The following is a 26103-nucleotide window of genomic DNA, read 5'->3' as shown; positions in this document are numbered from 1 at the left end:
CATAAAAAATTCCCTCGTAAATACATCAACATGTTTTCCCATCTGTGCAGCTGTGTGACTGCAGCGACATTTAAAACATCAATAGAGGAATAAATCAGTAAATAAGAGCGGGGATACATCATCTAAGTTGGCTCTTCTTCTCACAAACACACACATTTAATTCTGCGCAGGAACAGTTGGCGCATTTTACTGTATGTTCGTGTGTGTGCCTGACAGATTGCATCATGGTGTGCGTTGCATTTAAACCCAAGGGATGGGTGTCAACATGGGAGAGGCAGAGCCCAGCCCAAAGCGACACACATGCACACGAACACACACACACAAGAGACTGCAGAATTGATTACATTTTATGGTGTGTGAAAACTTTAAAGACAAAACACCAGTGTGACAAAACTCTACAAACTCCACTGTTTCAGTCGAGCCTCGATTCTGTCTTTTTTTTTCCTTTCACACACATTTTCACTCTCTCAGTCTCCCTCAGACACACACACACACACACACACACCATAGGGCAGGTATTCTGCCAGTATAAACTGTCAAAAGAGCCGAACAGCTGTCATTGTTGATCGCTCCCTCGCAAGCTGCCAGTGTGTGATCACCGAGTGTGTGTGACAGAGGAAAGTGTGTGTGTATAGCTGTAAGTGGGGTGTGTTTATTTCAGCTGTGCTTTGAGACTAAGCTTTGAGTTCCCACACCCCCGCACAAGCTCTCTGTACACACACCAGACACACACACACACACACACACACACACACACACACACACACACACGAAAAGCATGTGAAAAGCAAGCGCAGATCCACACACAGCTAAACAAAGCCAGAGATGTTGAGAAATGAATTCTCTGTGCCAAGTGTCTTTTTCTTTGGTAAATATCTAACTTCCCATCATTTTTTCCCAGCCAATAGAAAGACAGGGAGGAGTTACCAGGCAACAGAATGGTTAGATCTGTGCTGTGGGATGAGATGTGGATGGAAAAGTTGATGGTGGACGGAGTGATGATGATGAGACAGAAGGAGGATGGAGACAGAAAACAGAGATCATTCAGAGGTAGAAGATGTGAAACACTAAAAGATGATTGCTTGAATAAAATGAGTTAGTTTACCAAAAGTTGCAAATGCAGTTAGTGAACAGATTTGAAGGAAGAGGAAGAGGAGGGACATACTTCAGGTGAAGGCCAGGCCTTGTAGAGAGCTGGCTGTTGAGTACTTGCTAGAGTCCACAAATGTTTGATCTGGTAGAAGGAGGCAGAGAGAAAATGAAAAAGGAAGGGTTAGAAGTCAAGAGAAAAGACAGGCGAGAGGAGAGAATAAAAATTCCTGTTAATACAAAAGATGAAGAAGTACAAAGGCAGTCATGGATACAATTCTCCTTGGCAGAAAATGTGTTCATTATATTCAAAATGCTTAATATGACACTTATGTCGGAGGTCGGGTTGGATGATCATAACCATGACACCGGAATCTCTGTTGTGTGATTGCCAAAATGTCAAATTGTAATCACAGAAGTATGCGACAAAAAAACTGGCTTATTGTATTGTGTTTGCAGTTATGTTTTGTGTGTCACCACATCACAACACATTGTGCACATAAGGGAAAATCTGATCATCACATCTGTGTCAAATTAAGACTCATCACTTACAGAACAGAACAGGAGGGGAGGGGTGTGAGGTCAGTCCAGATTTTAATGTTTGATTTAGAGTTGATTATTCGAGGAAACCTTCACATGTGCGGAGCATTTCTTAACAGAAGTGAGCAGGTCCATAGTGGCCGTTTCTATGTAAGCTAATGCCGCTAACTAAACATTTCTAATTCACTCACAGTGAGGGATTTATGCCAAATGCATCTTTTTTTGCCCAACCAGTCCAAACCTAAAGATTCTTCAGTTACTGTCAAAAATGTCAAAGAAAAACATAATTTAAGAGGATGGAATCAGTAAATGTTTGACATTTTTGCTTGAAAACTGACGATTGATGATCCATAATCAAAATAACTGTTGATATTAATTTCCTTTCAATCAACTAACCTATTAATCATCGAATTGTTGGGGCTCTAGACCAAAAACAGAGTATATGCACCTACAGTAGTATGTGATTGTGTACTGTGATAGGAGGGAGAGAAGGACATGAAACATAACAGCGACTCTATTGGCAGAATAGTTTCAAAAATCCACCAGAGATGCATCTCTGGAGGGGAAGTCCTCCCTCTGAGCATCCTCTGACTGACTGGCTGCTGTCATGGTAAATTACCTTGGAGCCCGTTGCCGTTGGCGCTGGTACAGGAGGGTGGAGGGGAGGATGAGGGCCTGACCACTGGAGCGAAGGCGGACTTCTGCTTAACGGCCGCCGACACCATGTTGGCTGGAGAGAAGGAGAAGACGCCAGAAGAGGAGGAGCAGTTGGAGGGCAGAGAGGTGGAGGAGGCCATAGTGGGACTGGAGGGGACAACTGGGGTGATGGGAGGTCAATTTTTTTGAAGTGGGAGAGGAAAAAGGAGACGGGTGGGATGAAGAAGAAAAGGGGTGAGAATAGGGGAAAGAAACAGATTCTGGTTAATTCACTGAGCACGATCCTTAAAAATCACATACAGGTAAAGTGCTCATGCGTCTGCACACAGTTGGCCATGTAGTGTATTTTATAAACAGTATTTAAAATGTAAAGATTCTTCTAAGTCGACTCTTTCGAAGTCAAACATAAACATCTTCATTTGTTTCATCACCAGTGAGATTAATATCTGCAAACTACATCTCACATATCTCTGAATCCCTCCTCCCTTCCCTCTCCCTCTCTCTCTCTCCCTCTCTTGCTTTCTGCTAAATAGAAAAAGCAATGCAATTAACCAGCAGAGAGGAAAGAGGTGTGGCTGTCAGATGAAAGGCCGCGAGGGAAGGAGAGGAGGAGATGGAGGGAGGACGAAATGGAGCTCTGAGCTGGTGATTGTTTTTGAAGACAGGGAGACAGAGAGCCCCATGGGGGAATCTCCACGCTGCAGATCTGAGACTTCCACTTTGTGTCCACAGACGCGTGTGCAGTCGGTACAGTATGTCTGCATGCATGTATGCATGTTGAGCACCTGTAATTACACTGGAAGACACGTAAACTGTATTCTGAAGCCGCTCTGTGGCAGTTTAGTTAATTTGAAACGCCACTGTGACAGTGGAGGTAGATTTTTTTCCACAAAGCCGCTAAAACGACTCCATAATAAGTAACTTCAGCACAGTTTTCGTTCACGTTCTCCCAAAACAAAGTGGCTGATAGCTTGTGGAACATCACTTCCCCCCCAGGTGCAGTATGTGATTTAGCGTGTGTGCTTTTACGTCTGTGGACTGACATGTGCACTCACTAGCATAAGGCGAGTTGGCAGCGGAGCCGTTGAGGAACGTGGGCGAGCCTCCCAGGTTGGTCATGCCGGTGTTGTTAGCGTAGCCGTTCATGGTGCTGCTAACTGAGGTGTAGCTGGTCTGCTGAGGCGTGGTGCTGGGCACGTAACCGTGAGGTGACACACTGCTGCTGCTGCGCACGAAACCTGCAGGAAAGTGTGGTGGAGGCAAGAGGAGCACATGGTGACTGGACAGTCAAAGTGAGCCGAGTTTTCTGTTCTTCCCTTTTACATTCTTGTTTTTCTGAACTCATTTTTTGAAAGCTTTTATGAAACTGTTTTCTTTTGTTTTTACATGTTTGAAATAAAAGTTGTGTTCGGTACTCTTAGACAGGAGAAAAAGGTGATTTCAAAAGCAATCCAGGCACTCTAAAAAAGGAAAATATCAGGAGAAGTGGAAGGAAATACTAAAAAGCCTTCATTGTAGTGGCTAAATCATTAAAAGGGCAATAAAGTCTTACCCTGATTGGCCTGTGTGGGTTCGGAGACGTTGACGGACAGCTGACCGGTGAAGGAGTTGACCCCCATCATGCCGCCGTGGGTGGAGCCGGAGAGCTGGGTGTGTCCTCGCGGGACACTGTAGAGAGCTTCTGCAATGTCCGCCGCACGCTTCAGGATGATCTCCTGCAAAAAAAAACAGAGTAAATACCATCAACATCACAGCTCAAAAAACACGCTCAATCACTTTTTCAAAATTATTTTTGCATGTGTGTGTACGTATGCTCCTTACCTGGTTGTTATGGGGCAAACCATAGAGGGCTTCTACCAGGTCGGCTGCTCTCTTCAAAATAACTTCCTGAGAGAAAAAGAAGAAGGTGGAGTTAACACATGTAATGTAGCCTTCCTGATTGTTCTTCTTCTTGGTGATCCACTGTCTGAAAAAACATCTGAATCGTAATTCAAATTTAATATCAAGGTTTTAGCTGCACGTGAAGACATGAAGGCAGATGCACAATTTGTACAAAGAATCACACTTGCAAGTTATTTTAAAAAGACACATGTGTAATCCCTCTCTCCCTCCTTCCTCCCCCAACACACCATCAACTAACATCCATTCCACCATCTATTCATGATAAACAAATTGCTCTTCGCTCCTCTTAAAGGCAGTTATCGGCTGTCAAGTCAAGTGCTTTTATGCTTCTTTTTTTCTCGTGTGTCTAATGACATCTTGAAGTGACAGGTATTTAAAATATACTCTAAAGTAAATCTAAAGTGCTCTGAAGGCTCTCCTGCTGTGCATCTGCGTTCAAATCAGGCCAAGATGATCCAATGTGCACTGTAAAAATCATTACTGTAATTTACAGTAAATTACTGGCTAGTAATCGCAGTAAATTCACACTATTACACAGTAATATACAATAGATGAAAATGAGTAATATATTGTGTTTCTACTGTAACACACAATTTACATTTCATTTTAAATACAGTATTTTGTTGTAAAATGACAGTGATTATTGTAGATATACACATTTACTGTAAATGTATATTAATGTTACTGCAATGTGTTTTTATGTTCACATAACCATATTTCTTGTAGGCCTGTTAGCCTGTGGCTAGTATGTTAGCATGTTAGCCTTTTAGTCTGTTGGCCTGTGGTAAGCATTTGTACAATGTTGGACCACTTGTAGGCCTGTAAGCCAAGTTGTTAGCGTGTTAGCATGTTGTTAGCCTTTTGGTACTGTATGTTAGCAATTTGTAATTTGTTGTAAGACTACTACAGTATATTACATTGCTCGATGACTGTATGGTGCTGTGCCCTGATTACAGCATTTCCTTGTGATGTACCATGTTTACTTCTTTTCTGGTCACTTCAGATGTCACTTAAATTCAAATTCACAGCAGCTGACTATAATATTCCCCAAAAAATACCTATCATGCAATGCAAGAGCATAATTACAGCAATTTACAGTCAGAATTCACAGTGAAAACCTGGCATTTGTTCACAGATGTGAGTAAATTCTGATTGATTGTTCCCCCTCATATTGATTATTAATTCTAAGATCGAAACCATGTTTGTAAGCCCTCTCATTCTTATTCACATTTTTAATCCCTCGTGTTCCAGCCTCCTCCTCCTACTCCTCCTCCTCTCTTCTTCTGTTTCCATTTTCACCTTTTTCCTCCACCACTCCCCTTTTCCCACTTTCCTCCACATTGGGAATTCACTTTCTCCTTTTCCCCACCCACTAAACACTCAACAATTCACTCTTTTTCCTCAGTCTCTTTATTGTTTCTCCTCTTCATCCTTCCTCACCCGCCCACCCTCTCACTGTCTCCCTCTTACTCTCTCAGCTCCCACCCCGGGGTCTAAGGTGTCTTGTTTAACAGTTAATGTGTTGTCGTTTCCACAGCGTGAGGCCGCCCGGCGACACAGAGAAAATTACTCTGTGCTTCACTGTATTAACCTGCACTGTGTGACACACACACACACTCACACTTACACACTCGTAGTTGGCTTGCATGTGCGCTCTCCTGTGAGTGGAACATATTGCCTCTCCATCAGTGTGTGTGTGTGTGTGTGTGAGGATATGAGAGGTCACAGAGCCAGTCAGCAGTTTTAGTGTGCCTGTCCATGGTGCTAAATTCAATCTTTTACACATTATTATGGCCAGGCTGGCTCTCTGTTAACCTCTCATTATCAGACCGGTGAGCTGAACACACACGTACACACACACACACACACACACACGCTCACTAATAGAAACCTGATCCTGAATGTTCGAGCGGTTCCAGTAAGGCAGTAGCTGATAAACGGGAAGGAAAGATGATCCTCTGGTAACATCATCATTATCAGGTCTGCAGGCTTCTGCCGCTCCATCACTCAGAGCCTCCGACTGCCGGGATCAATGCACTTTAAATACTTTGTCTGTTTACGTCTTTTCATATTTAGACACACATCGCCTAATTAATCTCTCCCAGGTTGCGTCTGTAAATAAGAAAGCATTGTTGGTCGGATTACCTCCTGTTCAATATAAATGAATAATGCTTCCAGCTGCGTTGTGTTGATATGAATGAGAATGAAAGGGTTGTTGTTGATCTTGTGGGCGTAATCAAATGCTTCAGAACTGATTAAGAAGTCTAAAATAATCCAGCTTTGACATCCTGAGGGCCTAAACTTTTGTCAGTCAGATAGCCTGCAGCAACAATGAAAATACATCTAATCGTAGCACCAAAGTTGCAGCGTGAAGAAATTTTAATCAGAGGAGAAATATCTTCATTGACCGATTTTTGATGCCGAAACAAAAGTAAATAAATAAAAGTTAATAAGTTTTTGTTTTCATGACTGAAGAAAACTGAATAAACAAACTGACCTTAAAGGATAACACAGTTTCATACTGTTTTACTTTGTTTATATGTGGCGGACCCTGCCACCTTTCTAGCTTCAAACAGTGTTCTGGGGACCTTATTTTCCTCTGAGAACAGCTTGTTTATTCAGTTATGGAGTTTGTATTATTATCTCATTAATGTTGTAAATATTAAAATTCTGAGTTTGAATTTCTTCTCCAAAACTACACAGTGTTCCTTTAAAGTTGTTGAGTTACAGTACAGCAAAAATGTTGTGTTTGTTTCCTTAATATGATGATTTGCATGTAAACATACAGTCCATTTGCAGGAATAAATGTTGAAATTGTCTGTTTCTACAAACCATGAATATTTTGAAGCTTTACATTTCAACTTTATGTTTCTTTATGTTTAAATTTTCAATTTTATGTTGTGACGACTCTTTGCTTAAAGGACCTGGAGAATTACAGACTTGAAAAAATACAAATGACTTAATTACAGTAATTTGAGTAAGTGTAATTAGTTACTTCCACCGCTGGGTTAAGCCACAAAATAAATAAATAAATAAATAAACACACTTGGTTTGGGCTTAAAATCATGGGTTTTGTTGCCACGAACACAGTCGGAAAATGTCCTAACGTCTCGTTAAAAATACCCGTTTTTGTCGGTTAAGACAGGAAATGAAGTCTCTCACCAGCTGTCAGGCCACCTCCAGCCCCTCTTCCTCCTGACAACAGAGTCATCTTATATACATGTAATCTGGATGTAATAGGATGTAGTAATTTAACGTATCCGTGGTTTGTAGAATCATACAATGCCAACATTTTATTTTGGTGACAGGGCTGCAAAAGATGTTTATAGTTGAAAAGTGAACTCATCTAATTACTTGTAAATGTGGTTTCAACAGCATTTTAAAGACTTTATCACAATGTGAAATACACATTTAAATAAAGTCTTTGAAAAGCTGTTTTAACAGCATTTATACAATAAGTCATCTAGACATTTAAAATACTTTTGAAACCACATGTGGTCCAGGGCATAAAGTTGGAAACAGTACATAACGTTAACCACATATCACTTCATCACAGAGAGAAGCTTCCTCAGTGAGTAAGGTGACATTATAATTAGTCCAGTTTTAACCTAAATGTCTGTCTGAACTGCTTCCTGTCTTTACAGCAGATAGTAAAGAACTAATGACAACAGAGTGACAGAAATCAACTCTGAAATGATTTTTTAATCACTTTGATTCCTATAATTGCTGCAATAAAGCCTGATTTTGAGGCTTTAATCTCCAACGTTTGTCTTGATTCATGTGTTTGTCTTTTCCTGTTGTCAAATATTTATGGAATATACGCCTGACACGTACTCGTCTGTCATTTCACTGTCATGTCTTGTCAGTCTTTAAAAATAATTTTACCTTGATTGAGTTTATTTTACCCGCCATCAAGACTTTTTGCACCTTTAATATAATCTATTCTTGTCTGTTTCAGGTAAATATACAGGCAGACAGATGACTGACAGTCAGACAGGAGAAGCAGAAGATGAGTGAGGGAGGAGACAGATCAGTTGGCAGAGTGAAAGAATAACAGGAGGTGTCTGCGTGCTTTTACTGTCTGAGTTATGAGCAGCCCTAATGTGATAACCATGCATTACAAACACACACACACACACACACACACACACACACACACAGACACACACACACACACACACACACACAGACGCCGTATGCATTAGGACCAGAAAACGCTGAGCTGAGTATCTGCAGGGGGTGTGTGTGTGCCAGCACACACATGACACACACATGACTTATTCCTCCCTAATGCTGATACATTAGCCATTTGATCCGCTTCTAATGTCCCATTAGGGATGCCGTACATGCAGGGTCACACCTTGCACAGAGATGATGTCATACTTTACATGTAGGTTCAGAGGGATGTGGGGCACAAGTATTGACATGCGTGCACACACACACATCCTCTGGGGAACATCTTCTACTGCTAACACATAGTGAGAGTGTGTCAGGACGTGCGGTTTCAGATTTCATCTCTTCTCACTTGTGATGTGAACATGTAAACGTAAGCGCTGACGAGCGAGAGACACAGATATATATATATATATTGAGTAGGGAGAGAGAGAGAGAGCGTTCATGCATCACCAGGATTACTCATTGGTGATGCCGGTGACCTCGGCACAACGTATGACATCATTAAAATGAGTCGCATAGTGACACACAGTAGTGAGTCACCAGAGGAAGTCACCAGTCTAACGGGGGTGACACACACTGGTCAACCTTTCCAACCAGAGAAACACAGACATTTCTGCACAGAGCAATTTTTGTCAATTAGCACTGCCTTTGTTATGTTGGATAATCACTCTGATTGGCAAATGAAAAACAACGAATCTTTTTGAAAAACTACACTTCAGTGCCAGCGCATATTTATTCTGCAAACACAAATCTGTAAAGAATTAATGACAGACAGAAAACATCTGTTTCAAATTCTAAGTAAACAATGCAGCAATAACAACAATGTACAATGTAACTGGATAAGCATGAAAATTGAAATTCACACCGACACACTGATGTGCCATGTGTTTCTCATTTCTATTAATCACAAGTCGAGTTCCCATTCGAATGCTATGCAAAGTTTAACCAAACTTCCAAAAATCTGCACAAGAAAAAGTAAAGGACGTTTACATTAGTTTATGTTAGCCGACTCCATTTCTAAGCTAACGTGAGCTACTGTTGCTCTCTGTTAGCGGAGCAGAAGGAGGCACTGAGACAAGGCACTAGAAAACGTGCAGAAAGTCACTTTATTTGGATTGTTGCGGAAAATCCGACCCGAGTCCTTCACAAAGAAATCCACAGTCCAACAGCATTAAAGAACTTAAACAAATCGTCCGAGAGACAGGAAAGGTCTAATTTCTCACGTTACAATGTGCTCACATATGGTCAATAAAAAGTGATTGATTCATGTAAATTCCTTCAAATTATCACACAGAGCCCCTTTAAACAAGAGGGGGCAACAAGTTAACGTGCAAAAGTACAAGTCGACACTGAAATGATGGAAAACTGTCTAGAAAAAATTACAGAAAAGCTGCATTTATGTTTATGTATTAATTTGAGGAGCGTTGCTGTTTCCTCATTACCCCACTCGAGCCTGTCCTCCTCGGAAAAAAACCTCCATCTTGCTCAATCGATAAAGTGGCACCCTCTAATGGCTGTAGTAATAATTACAGCTGCAAAGGAGGATGTGAAAAGAAGAATAAAAAGTGAAAAGTCTGTATATGGAGGGGGTCTGGGATGGATGGACAGGTTAAACAAACACAGGACTTTTCCTTAACCTAACCAAGTAGTTTTCTTGCCTAAACCAAACTGCGATCGTACAACAAAGGTCCACCTGTTTTGAAAATGCAGCTCAAAACAGGTGGATGGAAACACACAGGCATAATCTGGGCTCAGGGTGGCTGCAGATAAAATTGTCATGCAAGAGTGTAATCTGTTAAACATCACCTTTTAATCATTAAGTTTAAGAAATTATTCCAGGGTCTGAGAGGGCAGTTATTGTCTTTTGATACTGTTTTTTTTTTTTCTTCCACCATTTTTCCTGCTGCAGTGAAGTCGGGACTACAAACCAGGAGAGGTGATAGATTTCTTTGTGCATCAAAAGACGCATTTCTGCTTCTTACTCTCTTAGTTACTGGCTGATCGCCACACAGGTGATTTGCAGCAGATTAAGGCCCAAGAACTGGTTCTTGATTGTTTAACATTTGCAGTTTGTTGAAGCTACAGAACATTTATGGCTCGAGATTCTTGCATTCTGAACAAACATTTAGTAAATTAAAAGAAAGTATCTGTTGCAGCACCGAGAAACAGCAGGTCTGACTGGGCGTGTGCAACTGGGGCATAAAACAGCTGGAGTCCTCTGACAGAAAAAGGGAATAAATACTACAGAAAAGTCCCTGATTTCCCACAAGACTCAGCCTGTTACAGCACAGTCAGTGTGTCTGTCAGGAGTCACTGTACATACATATGTGTGTGACTGTACAATAACTGTATGTGCACATATGGATGGATGCTGAAGGGATCATCGAGACACAAACTGGCAGCTGAACACCGGTGTGTGAGTGTGTGTGTGTGAGTGTGTGTGGCTAGCAAAATCCCCTCAATGTTCACTGAACAATTATAGAATCGGCTGTCCGCTGGTAATCCTCTCATACACTCCACTGCCTCGTCTGTCTGTCTGTCTGTCTGTCTGTCTGCCGTCTTCATAGCGCTTGTAACAAACTCTTATAACTTCAATAAAAGGACTGATCGATACTCGCAACGAGCCCGGCAAGTGTGTGTGTGGCGCCAACCACCACCCAGCCACCCATATCGACACACAATTACACAGACACAGACACAGACACAGACACACACACACACACACACACACACACACACACACACACACACACACACACAGGAACATAAGAAGAATATTCTCACATTGCTCCCACATGCATCCAGCATCTAAATAAACACCAATGATACATGTACAGTCTCTCTCTCTCTCTCTCACACACACACACACTCACACACTCACACACACACACACACACACACACAGTGACTGCTGGTGGGCAGCAGTAATAAAGTCTCAGGGTTCGATCGACCACACGGCTACACCATGATGAATTACCCTGGAATGCACACACACACACACACACACACAGAGAAACAGAAAAAAACATGTACAGTGAGAGAGACCTTCTAAACGTGCAGAAAGCATCGAGAGGTTTAATGATTTGCCTGTTGTGATTTCAAATGTAATCTGAGCTTCTCAAAAGATGAACTATTTAACTGTCTTTTGAACATTTCCGTTCCTGTGCATCCAAACAAAACAAAAAGAAAAACTACACGATTTATGGCTGATCCGCTGGTTGGGTCTGATACCCGATCGATGCATCCAGCAGTTACTCTGGTTGCATTTCCAGCAGCTTGGTGGTTCTCATTGTACTTTTGCCTGGAAATATCTTGTGTGACATCATGTTGCTTAAAATAAACTTGACCGGTTATCCATGGGAATAAGAAAGTTAAACAGGCCTAAAAGTACAGTGCAAGTATTGTCTTTTAATAGTGCTGAAGTGCTTTATGGACAATGGGGGTCAGATTTAGTTCCTAAGGCATTTATGGACCCATTTAGTAACAGTAACATGCTCATTTGTTTTATTTCTCCTGACAAGCAAAGCCACAGCAAAGAAATGTCCTGGCTAAAGCTCAGATAAAGCAAGATTTTTCATCTCATGTTTTTTTAAATTATTAACATGTTTAAAATGTAATTTGGGGTATTTTGGCTTAATTAATTAATGTGTTCTTTCTGTGCAGTACAGTTTAAAACATTATAACAACAACCATTATAATAATATTAAACCAAAAACTACTGCTAATTAGAAAACACTTCTTTTTCCATCCTCCCAGCATGCTTCATGGGATCTGATGGCTCTAAATGCAGGTCTGACCAATTAGATTGCTTGGATCAAATTATCCGCCGTCTAAGCAAATCATCAAAACATCAAAAGTGTTCCAGAAATCCAGAGAGGTTAAGGTGGAAGCATTACATATTCTGTGCTAACAAGGTGTGTATCATGCTCTGTAAATCTCTCACAAATCATGCCGAGTGTGTTTGTGTGTGTGTGCTTTTGCATGGAAAAGTGAGTCAATCCTTTTCTCTGCTCTGACTCAGCTTTTACCAGAAGGTGGAACTAACATCACTCATGATATCACACACTTTGGGTTGCCAACATCATTTCCTGCATTTGTTTTTCTGCTGCGCTTATTGTTAGCCTGATCATACAGGAGGTAAATCTTTCACAGGGTCCACTACAGTCCTGACTCTGACAGACTTTTATTATATCTTAAAAAGGCTTAAAAAACACAACTGGTATCTTTCAACATCAACTCCCTCGTGACATAGATGAATCAGTCAATCAGATAAGAAAGACACGTTTAGTTTATGTTGTTATCAACTATGTTGATACACAATTAATAATTTTAGTCATTTTCAAACAATAACACAAAACATTTGATGGCTTTAGTTTCTAAGAAATGAGACATTTGGTCTTAACATGTTGGTCAAAACAAGGCATTTGATTACATCATCTTGGATTCAAGGAAATTGTGATTCCCTGTTTTTCACATTTTATGATGTTTTATGGACCAAAAGTTAATCAATTAATCATGAAAATAATTGACTTGTTTTGAAATTAATGATTGGTTGGATCCCTAAGGCTCACTGCTTTGTGCGTTGGCACCGATTACTGGACATGGTTGTAAACTTTGTGCTGAGGAAACAGCCAATGTGAGATGATTCCCAGCATACCACAATATTAATAGTTGAATTAACGTGATGAGCGACTTACCAATTCCAAGGGGGCCCCGCCCTACAACATACCCTGGTTTATCATTTATATTCTGCTAAATGGGACAATATTTTAGAAAATGAACATCATGCTGAATTAAGGAAGACGTGGAACTTGCGATTGAGACAATAAACTCATTAGGGAACTGTTTAATGAGGAAATAAATCAAGTGAGAAGTACGGTCATTTTCTCATAAGCTTACATACAATCTGACTTCTTTTTGGAGCCAGTAAAGCTGCCCCCTGCTGACCATTGAAAATAATGCAGACCCTAAACATACTGTTATCACTAAATGTTCTGTCTTTCTGTCGTACCACATCTTTCTCATTATACTGAACCCATAAACATTTGACTTCTACACCAAAAATAGGTTTTAATCCCCATCTGCCATGTGCCCCTTATTTTTCCTGAGTGTAGGTTTGGATACCTGCACAACAATGAGCTCAGTATTGTTTGAAAAATGCTCTCGTGCACAGTACACTGTAAATAAGTAAAAACAATAGATACTTAAAACTATGAATCCACAGACTTCACAGGAATTCGAGGTGTGAAGTTTTTTTTGTTCCCACGGTGAGAACCTACATTACATGTGATTGCTAACACATGTGCAGGAGCCAGGGTGTCGGCACGACCGCTATGACATCACGTCATCTCCACATCATCACATCATGACCACCGCCCCATTCTTTGATGATGTCACAGCAAAGACAGCCAATCCTGGATCAGCTCCAGTGGGGATGAGGAGCCAATCGACAGCAGCTGTTCTAAAGGTCATGACCCGCGCCCACCCGGATAGGCAAGTTGAGTCAGGTCGACTCGGTAGGCTCACACACACACACACACTCACACGTGCACACTTTGAAACGTGGCCCTGCATGTACGGATCAAGATGACAGGGTTTGGTATCAAAGCCGAGCTCATCGTTTGGTGCTAATTGTTTACATCTGCTGATCCTTGAAACGCTCCGCTTGATCTCCAGCTGATAAATGAATAATCAGATATGGCTCTCTGATCTGGAGCGGATTCAAACACTCACCCTGTAAACGGGGTTAAGCAGCTCACACACATGGAGGTCGTGAGGAGGTAAAAACACAACCCACAGGAGATTTGAAAACATATTCTGCTCGGAAATATAAAAATAACACGCGCACAAAACAAACAAACAAAACCTAAACACAAAATTATTTTGTTCTTTGTGTTTTGTGTGTATGTCTCTGTGTGCTTCTTCTTTGATAGCAGAGACACTGAGAAGTTGCAGGTTTGATCTCTGTTAGAGCTGCAGTATCTGTCATTCTGAAGCATGAGACAGATCCTCGCTCATTGTAGGTTCATCGTCCAGTGAAAGCATCACATAAAAGTGCGAGAGGTGATGTAGATTGTTTCTGTACCTTTGGCAGCCTCTCAGGGTCCCCAGGATGCCGAGGGATGACCTTCTGAAGCCTCTGGAAACCGTAGTCGATGGTTGGCTCGTTCAGTGCTGCAGAACAAACAGAAATAGGAGGAATTAGCAAAAAGGAAAATGAAAGCGGTTATTTGATTGTTTACTCTCAAGCGACAGGAGTTTCCTTGTAATAATAATTGAGGGAGAAGTTGCTAAAAGATCTCATGAAACAGGCATTTTATCTGAAATGTCTGGAAAACTTCAGCGATGACTTCATGCAGCATTTGTGGGTGTAACTGAAGTCCATAAAGTCATTGCGCAATGAAAATATTTGAACAATCTCGTCTTTCTGTCATAACTCCACCACTCTGTAACTCCATAACTGTGAGGCCATTGGTTTTGGTTTATGGGTGGTTTGAAACTCCAATAAAATAATAAAGAATCAGTATTTTATGATTAATGATGTGCCTTTTTTAACGATTTAGCCACTATAATAATATATTTCCTTCCTTGTTTGAACCATTCCCCCAGATCAGACCCATTTTTTTTGCTTATGTTATGCAACCAGTCATCTCTTTTCCTATTTATTGTGCTACATATTGTGATACTTGGTAGTCTCCAGCAGATGATAGTTAGAGTTAATGTTAGTCTTTTCTGCTTAAACCTCGGAAAAGATAACAGATAGCCGTAACAGATTATTTTGACAAATTTAAGTCCAATATTTACTTTCTTTGAGCTCTGTTTTGGTCTCCACCATCTACTGAAAGAAACATTGGGCATTTTAGCTGCTAAATGCTTAATTTTGTTAATCAGCTCGCTAACTGTCTTTCTGACAGTTAGTGCTGGACAGGTAGCTAATAGAGCGTTTTTACTTGAAAAAAGCTGCTTTCTGTGTCTCAAAATTACTCAAAAAGGAAACAAAAACCATAAAGTTGACGGTTTTATAACCAATACAATGTTCTGAAAGACGCTCTTAAGCCAGAGCTCAGAGAAAGTGCAGGCTTGGCAGACTTGGTAATAAGCTGTCTAAGGATCCACTGTTAATTTTGAAATATTGATTACAGACATTTTAAGAACAGTCACAAGGATGTTTTGGCTCATTCGGCACTCCCTGTTTTTTATTTCAGGGAAGGAAAAACACATATGATAAGATTTTCCAACATCTGTCGTCTCTAGAAACTGTTGCTTTGTTTTTTCACCCTTAACCTCTTTTATGGTGCAAAGAGATCCTGCTGCTTTCCAGCTAAATCCCAGTTGTGTCATATATTGTAAAAAACAGTGAAAGTAGAGATGGACCAATGATCCTTGATGGGAAAAAGAAGGGCTCATCCTCACTTCCTTCAGTTCTTAGGAAAATCTAAATATGCAGATGTTCTTGTAGGATTTTTCTCGTGTAACTCTTCTGTGATATCAACTGGTTTAGCTGACTCAACGAACGTGGCAGCAGATTATGAGTGTAAAAACGTCACTCTTTGCACCTTCAATGCTGTTCAACCTGAGCCTGCACACATGATAAACTGACAGAGAGTCACAACATCTGTGCCAGTCAGTGGGGGGGTGTGGGTCTGAGCAGTGAGGAGAGAGGATGACATCCCATTTTGTGACATTTTGTTCCCAAGCACCATGCTGGTATCAAGTGGGTCTTTTTTTGTAAAACTGGGTTGGAAAATGATGAACCTGCTCAGCGGGATCTCTAAGAGCCGACAGAAGCCTGGAGGTTAGAGAGGCGGGCTTGTGACTTAAAGGTCGGCAGTTCAAAATGTGGCTGGGAAACTGTCGCTGAGGAAAGCTCGACTCTCAGCAACTACTGTGGAGATTTTCACTGGATTTTCTACAGTAGGTGGTTGTTCTGGGAGGTCGTGGTATGAAAATGTGGCTGAGACAGAGACACCATTCACCCTGTTGCAAGACACTGCCATCAACATGATTTTGAAGCTGTTATTTAAAGGTAAAAAAGTTGCTTTAAATATTATCACTTCAACTAAATGTTGATGATTTCAGTTGTTGATGAATTTCCATTCATCTGATTAACTCAGGTGAGATTCAAACATCAGTTTAAAAGCCCCTGAGGAGTTAAGAAGATTGAATTGAAGTTGAACTTAAGCTGCGTCGTTGTACCAGGGGCAGGATCATTTCATGACAGACTTAAAAGGAGCCAGGCAGGAGAGACACTCCAGAAATTTGATGTTTCCACATCTCAGGTGATAATAAATGACACTAAGGTCTGAGTCTTGTCGATGAAACCTGAGATTTTCACGTAGGCTGTCGGAGTTTAGTGTAGTCAATCTTGTAAAAGATAGATGATATAGATATAGAAGATATGTTAAAATATTATGTTGGTAAAAGTGAAAGTCAGCAAAATAAATAGTATTCGAGTAAAAGTATCTGATATTAACTGCACTTTAAGTCAATTATACATTTATTAACATGTATGGCCAATGTATGACCTGGCCAATTATTAGAGCCGATATTCAACAACTAAATTAATCTAAAAATGTGTTACTTTGGCTCTGATGTAGCCGGTTATCCGCAAAGTAACTAGTAACTAAAGTTAGCAAATAAATGTAGAGTAAAAGTACAATATTTGCCTCCAAAATGTAGTGTAGTGGAAGTATAAAGTACTCAAAGTACAAATTTGCATTTACGTACAGCACTTGAATATATGTACTCTGTATATAAATGTAATGTAACTGGGCTGAACATAATACACTTGTTGTTGTCCGGTGTCACGAAGAAGAACATCAGTAATAACGCTGCTACGAGAACTGAAATATCAAATATATTGTTCTCAGCCTGCAACTCAGGTTAAGTTAGTCTAATGTAACATGGAAGGACCTGGTGGAGCGACTAATGGTGTCAAAAGCATCTGTGTGATAATAACACTGCAGGTATAATCTCAAAGATTTTAGCGTTCGCTTTAATGTTGCAATTATGTTCTTTGACAGTCTTTATCCAATCAACATGTCAGTCAAGTCGAGCTCTGAAAGCTTTGTCAGTCACAGTGATGCTTTAATGTATGATGTGTGTGTATATTTATCTGTACTGAACATGTGTCTTCAACTCACTACTGAAACTCCTATGTAAAAGTTACTGCGTGTGTGCGTGTGTGTGTGTGTGTGTGCGTGGTGTGCAGCTGGAGTGATATTTGGTACTTTCCACATCCAGCACAGATAAATTACTTGCAGCTGAATGTTTTATAGTATATGTTGTTGGCTAGTTTCTTTTAGCAAGTGTGTGTGTGTGGTGTGGTGTGGTGTGGTGGTGGTGTGTGTGTGTGTGTGTGTGTGTGTGTGTGTTTTATATGTATGTCTGTTTTATGATCACATCACACCCAAGTTTCTGGTTTCTGTTATATCCTAAACCACTCAATTTGTTAGCGACATAACTCCATAAATTCTCAGCTGTAAAAGTACCAGATGTTAAACCATCATGACCAACACTTCGCCCACTCTGAGGAAACATAATTTTTCAAATTCTGGACAAATTATGATTTATATAAGATAATTAAATCAACATAATTGGCCTGGAGGAGAGAGGCCAAGGAAAAACAGGACAGGAGGCGATGGATGGGAGAAGAAATAGAGACCAAGAGAGAAGAGGTGAGGTGAGGAGAAGAGTGTTAAACCATCCTACGAAAAAAAAAAAAAAAAAAATACTCAGTTATGGTTGAGAAAAACAAAACTACAAAAACAGCTGCCAAACAGTCGGTGGGATATCAACTGTCAGAATTAACTGCCAGTGTCAGATCCACGCTCTCTGGAGACATTTAAACAATGCCAGCTCTAATATAACACACACACACACACACTCGCACACGGTACATAACAGGATGACTTAGAGTGGTTTCGATGCCTGAAGGCCTAAAGTGTCTCCAACCGACTCTTTATTAATAGAACAATATGTTCCTTAAATCGGCGGATGGTGAATGTTGGTGTGTGTTTATAGGTTCGTGTAGGTCTGTGTGTAGCCTTCGTATGTGCGTACGTTAATGGACTGTGTGTATGTGTGTGTACTTTGACGCCGTAAGGTCAGGTTTCCCCAATGATTTCTTTGGCGGTTTCTTTCAGCGCGGGATAAAAATAGTATCGCTGCAGCAAAAGCCGTCCAATTGATTACACATCAGCTGTGAAAGCCATCGGTAACACCAGCCACGCAGCGTTCAACTACAAACACCAAACACACTCGTCGGAGACCTTGCAGATGGATTTCCCATAGACACTGTTTTGATGTGCAGAAAAGCAAAAAGGGAAATGTTGGAATGGTGAGAGGAGATGAGGAGATTGTAAAATGTGCCACATCCTGACAGGAGGAATACAATTCAGTATGTGATCTAATGTATAAAGTAACTTCTGAGCACAAATGCTCTCTCTAGTTTACAGCCTGGACCTTCAGTCAGCGCCCATGAGCCTCCAGCTGTTTCACACCTGCTGAGAAACCTTGACAACGAAACAGGGGCTTGTTTCTCAATAACAATCAAAAAGTTGGGACGTCGTTTAAAACAGTTATTTGCAACTGAACTGTTTACCGACAACGGTTTCACCAAGTCTTCCAGAGCCTGTGTTGTAATGTCGGTAATTACTGTACATGCTTAAAGATCACTAGCAAGTGGATGCTGTAATGACACAGTCTTTGTTCTTTGCAAACAAGCATTATAAAGTTAATGTGAAGCTAAGAGACTTCAACAGTATGAGTTTGACAAATCAAGTGAGTATCTCCCTTAGTTATTTTCCCATTCCCTCGTTTCACTGACAGTGTTTTTGCGTTGAGCTGTTGGGAGGGATGACAAAAAGAAGAAAGATACCTCCTCGTTTAGTCAAATAAGGACGTATAACCCGATAATCAGAAAAATGCTGAATATTGAATCCGATTATCGGTCAGTGGACCCACAGTATACAGTATACATACTTTTACTTGTACTACATATTCAAATATTTTAGCACAATATCGCCACTACTAAAGCATTTGTACAACACTGGTAATATTTCTCATTTAAACATCATCACTGATTTTATAACGAACATCACTTCACAGAGAGACAAAATAAAAGTGTTAACCTACGAACTCAAACGATACGACAACCGCTGTAGTTAAGTATAGGCAACTAACTGAAGAACACAATACATAAATGCAAAGTAATCGTATTTGTTCTTATTTTCTTTTTCTAAAAGCTCCTGAAGCTGATTCGCTGCCACTGGTGCTTGAACCTGTTTAATCTCGACTCAATCCGCCACCCTGCTGCCCATGAAAGCATCTCTGCGTGACTCCCTCCTGCTCTCCTCTGCCTCCCCCCTTCCCCCGCCTCTCCTCTGCTCCGTCTCCTTCCCCCTCTTTCTTAACTACACCTTCTGCCACTTTCATCCATCCATTGCTCCATCACTCCTCCTCCAGCCTCGCTCCTCCTCTCAGAGTCCAGAGCTGCCCCGCGGATCAATACTCATAGAAGTTTCATGAGGACAGACCCTCCACTCCTGTCTCGCAATAAAACGTGAACAGGGGAGGGAGACAGAAGGGGAGAGGAGGAGGAAGTGAGAGAGAAAGGGGAGATGTTGTTTGCGTTGAAACTGCATGTCTAGGATTTTCTAATGTGCATTTATTAAACAGTGGTGAGGTCCATTTGGTTATCTTTTGTGCAAAGTAGAGAGAAAAAGGTGGGTGAGGGAGAAAACGCTGGGTGAAAGGAGAGAGCAGAAGAAGAAGAAGGAGAGGAGGAGGAGAAGAGGAGATGTGGTGAGATCGATTCTCTGGCCAGCCAGCAGTTCAATACCACTGAATTATTGCTTCATTCTTCCCCTTATGAGATGAGATCTCTTTCTCTCTCCAGCTCTCCTCCTCTCGGTGACTTTCTGCGTGTTTGTGTATGTGTGTATGTACATGTGTGTATCTGCATGTGTGTCTCAGTATACGTGTGATCCACTTATGACTGGATCGATACTTTACAATCTGGTTTTAAAAGTCCACCTTTCTGTCTCTCGTTTTTTTATTTTATGTGTCTCTCTTTGTCTCGCCCTCCTCCTATATCTCAATCCTTTTTGTTCTCTCTTTCCGTGTCTGACTGAAAATGAAAGTTAAATCGCGAGAAAAGTCTAAAATTGTGTTGCTTTTTCTGCTTTGGCTTAAAAGTTTCTTCTCCACAGCTGAGCCATGGATTTTCTTATGCCGCTGCATCGACTATAAATCCGCTCGATGTATGTGAGTGTATGTGTTGTGTATGCATGTGCTCGTGTGTGTGAGTGTATATTGATTGTTACTTTGTACCATTGTGTGTTTATAGGAGTGTGTGATGTCGAGAATGTTAATTTTCCCCACCAGACTGATGAGGCAGACATACGGCAGTTTGTGTATGTGTGCGTATACAGTGTGTGTCTGTGTGTGTGTGTGTGTGTGTGTGTGTGTGTGTGTGTGTGTGTGTGTGTGTGTGTGGTAGACCATCTGTCAACCAGACTACTCACCATCTTTCCCTCATATCTCTCTGATTTACAATTACTTTCAACTCCTGCCCCTGTTTGAAAGTGTGTGTGTGGCAAGTTGTGTAAGACATGACCCTCAGCGAGCGTTGCTTTGTGTGTGTTTACGTTGCTGCAAACTTGCGTGTGTGTGTTTAATTGCTCGGTCCTTACACCCAGAGGCAACCGCAGCCGAAGCACTGAAAAACCACACCAGCCAATCAGCTTTCACCGCCGTGACCTTTCACCAGCGACTTCCAGAAAGGAGTCGACCTTGAGGCGGGGTCAGGCAACCGCAGGAACCGATCCCGTTTCCCGGGTCACATGTTGAAGCCATCAGCCAATCGCGAGGTCACGGGAGGTCATCTCCGCCCAATAGGAGCAGCAGTTAGTCACCAGACGGACCAATTACCAGCCGGCTAGCCTCAGGGTCAGACCAAAGATGTTTTGACTAAGAACATTGAAGGAGGCTCACAGGCCGAGGAAACTACCAACCGCGGACATTCAGACGACATTTCACACAACTAAAAAAACTTAGAAGTCTTTCAAACTTCGTCAAGACATCAGAAACAAAAACAATATTCTGGGTCTGGTTTCACTCAATTGTTCCATTTTTCATTTCTTGTGTTTAATCATGTGTTTTTTCACTGCACTTCTACTGTGAAATGTCCTATAGGTGGAGCTATTTTCTTAAGTCTGGTCAGCCCAACAGTTCAACTTCTTTCTTCCTTTTGTTCTTCTCTCTTGCTGTTGATGCATTTTTTATTTCATTTAGTAAAAATAGACTTGTTTTCATGTTAATTTCATTGACGTGCTTCTGTGCACAAATTAATCTTGCTTTTAGTCAGAGGAAATGACTGAGGCTGAAGCTTGAAAAGAAAACTTTCATTTTGAGCAGGAGATACTAAAGCTTTTGTGAGCTTGACGTTACGTTATGACTCGCTTCGAAAAGTCAAGTGACCACGTTCCTACAGTGGCGAGTTTACATACATTTCTCATAAGCATGAGTTGACATTGTGAATCAATCAGCACACCTTAAATGTCAATATAACATCTTTGACCACTGCTTTGTTGTGTATGTTTTTTTTTTGTGGCTCTCTTGCATGACAGACGCTTCAGTGATGATTGGATCTATGCAAACTGTGAACATTTTATCTCCTCACTTCCTCACAGAAAAAAAAACCTTAAATATTTTGTTGAGTTGTGTACCCAGAAGAACTCATAGTTTTGTTCAAGGTGCGTTTCATTTAGTCACCTGTTGCTAGAACTTCTGGGAGAGAGTCAGAGTGAGAAAGGAAGTTGGCAAACAGGACTAGACGTAATGTGAATACAACTTTATCTAAAACACATTTCTCCCTGAGTCATGTAGCTAGTTTTTCACTGGCAGTGGTGGATGTTAAAAGACGAAGACAACAACTCCCATGATCCCACTCCATACTTCAAAATGTCGTGAAACTAAGTCGTTTGTTTTCATTGTTTTGATTGAGAAAATCCCGGCGGCTGAAGGTTTAACGGCAACATTAAAACTTCACAATTTACCCACTGTCAGTTTTTTCATCTTCATTGATCAGGTGTAAATCCTCGTCTATATCTTTGGTTAATTGGGTCATTAAACGCCTCTCACACCAAAGAATTTACACAGCAGCTGTTTTTCTTTCTCTGTGAATGACGTCATCATTATGGTGTGATGGAGCCATGTTGAGCGGATCAATACCAGACATCACATCACCTCCATCTATTTCCACATGTATGTGTGAACAAAATGAGCAAACACACACGCACACTTACACACACACGCACACACACACACACACACACACACACACACACACACACACACACAGAGACGGACACACACATGCTTTCTCCTTCTTTTCTCTACTTTTCCCCTTTTACTGAATTTAGCAGGAAAACGCTCATTTACAGTCAACAATCCAGTCAGAAACCACACACTTTTTCCTCCATCGTGTGTGTGTGTGTGTGTGTGTGTGTGTGTGTGTGTGTGTGTGTTTGTAAACTGGGTGTTCTGGATGATTTCACTAATAGTTTCAGCATGGAGGGCTATAAAGAGCAGACTGTTTAATTGTAGCTGGTTTTAACGAGCCTCTGATTATGGCAACATTGTAACGAGTGTGGGTCGTTAATGTTGACTAATCTACAGTCATTAGTTCGACACTGTCTGGCCTCAGAGTGAACTGCAACTCATAGGCACTATTCACACACACATGCAGGCGCAGTCACACACACGCTGAAAACACACATTTATAAAGACAAAGATTAAAAATTCAACCCACAATTTAGAAACCGAAGAAAAATCATGCACATTTTTGTAGATGCAGTTGATCTACCTGTGTATATGAACCTTCCCGGTGTGCCTTTGCAGAACTGTTTGGACTTGTAAGACAGAGTGACCTCAACGACCCCGGGGATGTGTCTGGGAGGCGTCTGCACCCGGATGGCATGCGGCGTGATCAGCTGGAGAAGGAAGGAAAAGGAGGAGGCAAGAGTCAGTACACAAAAACACATCACCTGATCAGGACAATGCAACTTGTGCTTGGCCATTTACACAATCGCTGAAATAACTTTTAGAGTTTCTTTGCCAACAGACATCTTGAGTCTTGATTTTTTTGTCACCAGGTTAGGTTGTTTACACCGTGCATCTGCAGTAAACACCCAAAGAACTGTTTCTTGTTTTTTTGGGGGGGCGGTGTGTTTTGCAAGAGCCTTCTTGCTTGAGCTGCAATCCAAAGTTTATTTTAGTTAACGGGTTGGACGGGTTGCATTTGCACTTGTTAATGTGGTTAAAGGCAACTCTGAGCTGTATTTACATTTAGATTTGATGCATTTTTGCATCAATCTGTTGCAGGTCTCGAATCTGAAGTTTGCAGAAACACAGTTTCCTTTTGCTCATTTTAACTGACATAAAAACAGTTAATCTTATATCCCATGTAGAATCATTCAAAAACTTGTATATAGACAGGTATTGATTGAAATCCTGTGAAAAGACATATAAAGTTCCTACAGCAGTGTCTCAAAAAATGCACAGTGGCACTAAAGACGAGGGGGGACCAGAGGATTAGGATTCACTGTACATTCATATCCTGTAGGAATAATAAGAAAAATGTTTTTCCAGCTGGGAAAATTCAGTTGTTCCCTCAAGTGACTAAAACACAGCGGAAGTGTTAAAAAACGTTCGTAACGGAATTCAGTTTATCAATTTCTGTGGAATGGAACAAAAATTTGGCATGTTACAGGAATATATCTTCATCTTCCGAAAACAGGAAAAAGACTACTTCAAAACCAGAGGCAGCCCAGGCACTCCAACTGTGTCAAACGAGGAAGGAAATATTAAAAAGCCCTTATTATAGTGGTTAAATAAGAAGCCAACATGTTTTGACCACTTGGTCTTCAGCAGCCGAAAAGCCAACTTTTTAGCATCACATTTTTATGGCTGGTTTTCAAAAATACTTTTTCCTATTTGGCCTGGGATTTTTAGTGAAAAATCAGCAGGTAGCAGCGACAGCTGCAGACAAACAGAACTTGGCACACACGCAATCACTTTCTACCGACACGTTTTTTCTTTCAAACTGTGTGTTTCTCGCTTCGGAATCGATAATCAGGTTGAGCGCAAATGAAACTTTTGGTGGGCCAGAATCCATTAGAGCCAGTCTGAGGAACGCTGAGAGCTGAGTCAGGCTGAACTGAGCTGAACTGAGACTCTGTACACATGTTAGTGTGTGTAAGTGTGGCTCTCAACACTGTAAACAAACCCCTCAGCTCTTAACACACACACACACACACACACACACCCATCCACGTATGCCAGCATGCACACACACACACGCACTCGGTGTTGTTGTTGGAAGGGAGCCACGGTCGCTCGGCGCACACGGTGAGTGGAGTCAGAAGACAAATAAACATTCTGTAGAGGAGTTGCACTGGGGAAAAGTACGATAGTGAGCTCTGCGTGTGTGTGAGCGTGTGTTTTTGCGAGCATTAAGCCGATGGCTATCGAAATCTGCTGATTTGATCAGTATTCCGGAGAGAAGGAGACAGAGGGAGTGTGGGTGAGGACGGTAGAGAGGGGCGGTGGTCGCTTGTTGGTGGGGACTCATTAGAGAGGCAAACCTCATTTAGGCAAACATTAGCACATACACACACACACGCACTCTCTCTCTCACACACACACACACACACGCATTCACATGATCACACACAGCTAAGAGCCCCGACCATGAGGGAAAGTATGTTTTCATATTGAATTACTTCCAACGGTCCGAGGGCAAAAACACAGCGTCGAGGGGTTGAAACAACATGGAGACAGGATGCTGATTGTTGGCAAACTGACCTCGCTCCAAACCAGCATGGTACCGAAGATGACTTGGAGACCATCGAAGAAGTTGTCGCCTATGATTATGACTGTAGCGCCCCCCGTGGTCCACCCCTCGCTGGGACTGATGGCTTTAATGCAGGGAGGTGATCCTGGAGGGAGGAGAGGAGGATTAGAGAGCGGGAGAAACAAATGTTTAAGGATTACTGGCATTAGAGATGCACCTGAACGAAACATTTGAGGAGTAAAGAGAATATGACTCGACAAGTCACGGCTGTAGGGAAACATTTGTTTCTTTTAGAGCCTCTAAACAGGGTGAGAAATCTGGTTGAGCCCTTTCATCCCTGTTGCATCTGCACCTCATATATCTTCATGCTACTCCCTCAGCTTCTGGCTGCAGTCCAGATCATCACACCACTCTCACACACTCAATACAATGAAGACTGAGTCCTTTTCAAACGGTGCTTGAATACAGAGGATCCTCCTTCTTTTCTTTTCAATTCCAAACCATTATTTATTCAGTTTCAAGGGCGTATGCCCTCCATTTACACCTTGGCTTAAAATTCGATCTATATCCGGACACATTATCTGGCTAAGGAAAAATGCATGTTGATGCAAGGTGTAAATGCGTTGTGAGCCGAATTTGATCAGATCTGCACGACCACATCTGGAGGAAATCTGGCTCGCATTGTGTTCGGTTATGAGGTAGGTGTGAACGCAATCCGTACAACATGACAATCTGACATCTTTAAACATCATAATATTGATTCAGATTTTTGTTTTCAGCTAAATTGGGATAAAATATAGGTTGTTGTTCAAATTTAGAGTGAGCAAGGGAGAAAGCTGAAAGAAACACAGCTCCAGTTACTGATTAAATGTGTATTCTGT

At 41.3% G+C, this 26103-nt stretch overlaps 1 protein-coding gene across 2 annotated transcripts in view; it reads right to left on the bottom strand.

Moving 5' to 3' along the window:
- Nucleotides 1-26103, bottom strand: part of LOC311269633 (transcription factor COE1-like) — a 96304-nt gene that overhangs the window by 4265 nt on the left and 65936 nt on the right. Inside the window, exons 9-16 of one of the 2 annotated variants that reach the window (XM_084373936.1) lie at nt 25234-25367; nt 23234-23360; nt 14450-14538; nt 4108-4173; nt 3839-4001; nt 3342-3524; nt 2249-2446; nt 1166-1234 (exon numbers count right to left, since the gene is read on the bottom strand). In XM_084373936.1, the coding sequence (XP_084230062.1) occupies nt 1167-1234; nt 2249-2446; nt 3342-3524; nt 3839-4001; nt 4108-4173; nt 14450-14538; nt 23234-23360; nt 25234-25367 (1028 nt within the window). In that variant the 3' untranslated portion in view covers nt 1166. The remainder of the gene's footprint in view (nt 1-1165; nt 1235-2248; nt 2447-3341; nt 3525-3838; nt 4002-4107; nt 4174-14449; nt 14539-23233; nt 23361-25233; nt 25368-26103) is intronic. The other variant, XM_084373937.1, reaches the window with a different exon arrangement.

This window comes from Pagrus pagrus (genome assembly GCF_965226575.1).
Source record: "Pagrus pagrus genome assembly, chromosome: 14".
NCBI lineage: Eukaryota > Metazoa > Chordata > Actinopteri > Spariformes > Sparidae > Pagrus > Pagrus pagrus.
This window is presented reverse-complemented; position numbering and strand designations above follow the sequence as displayed.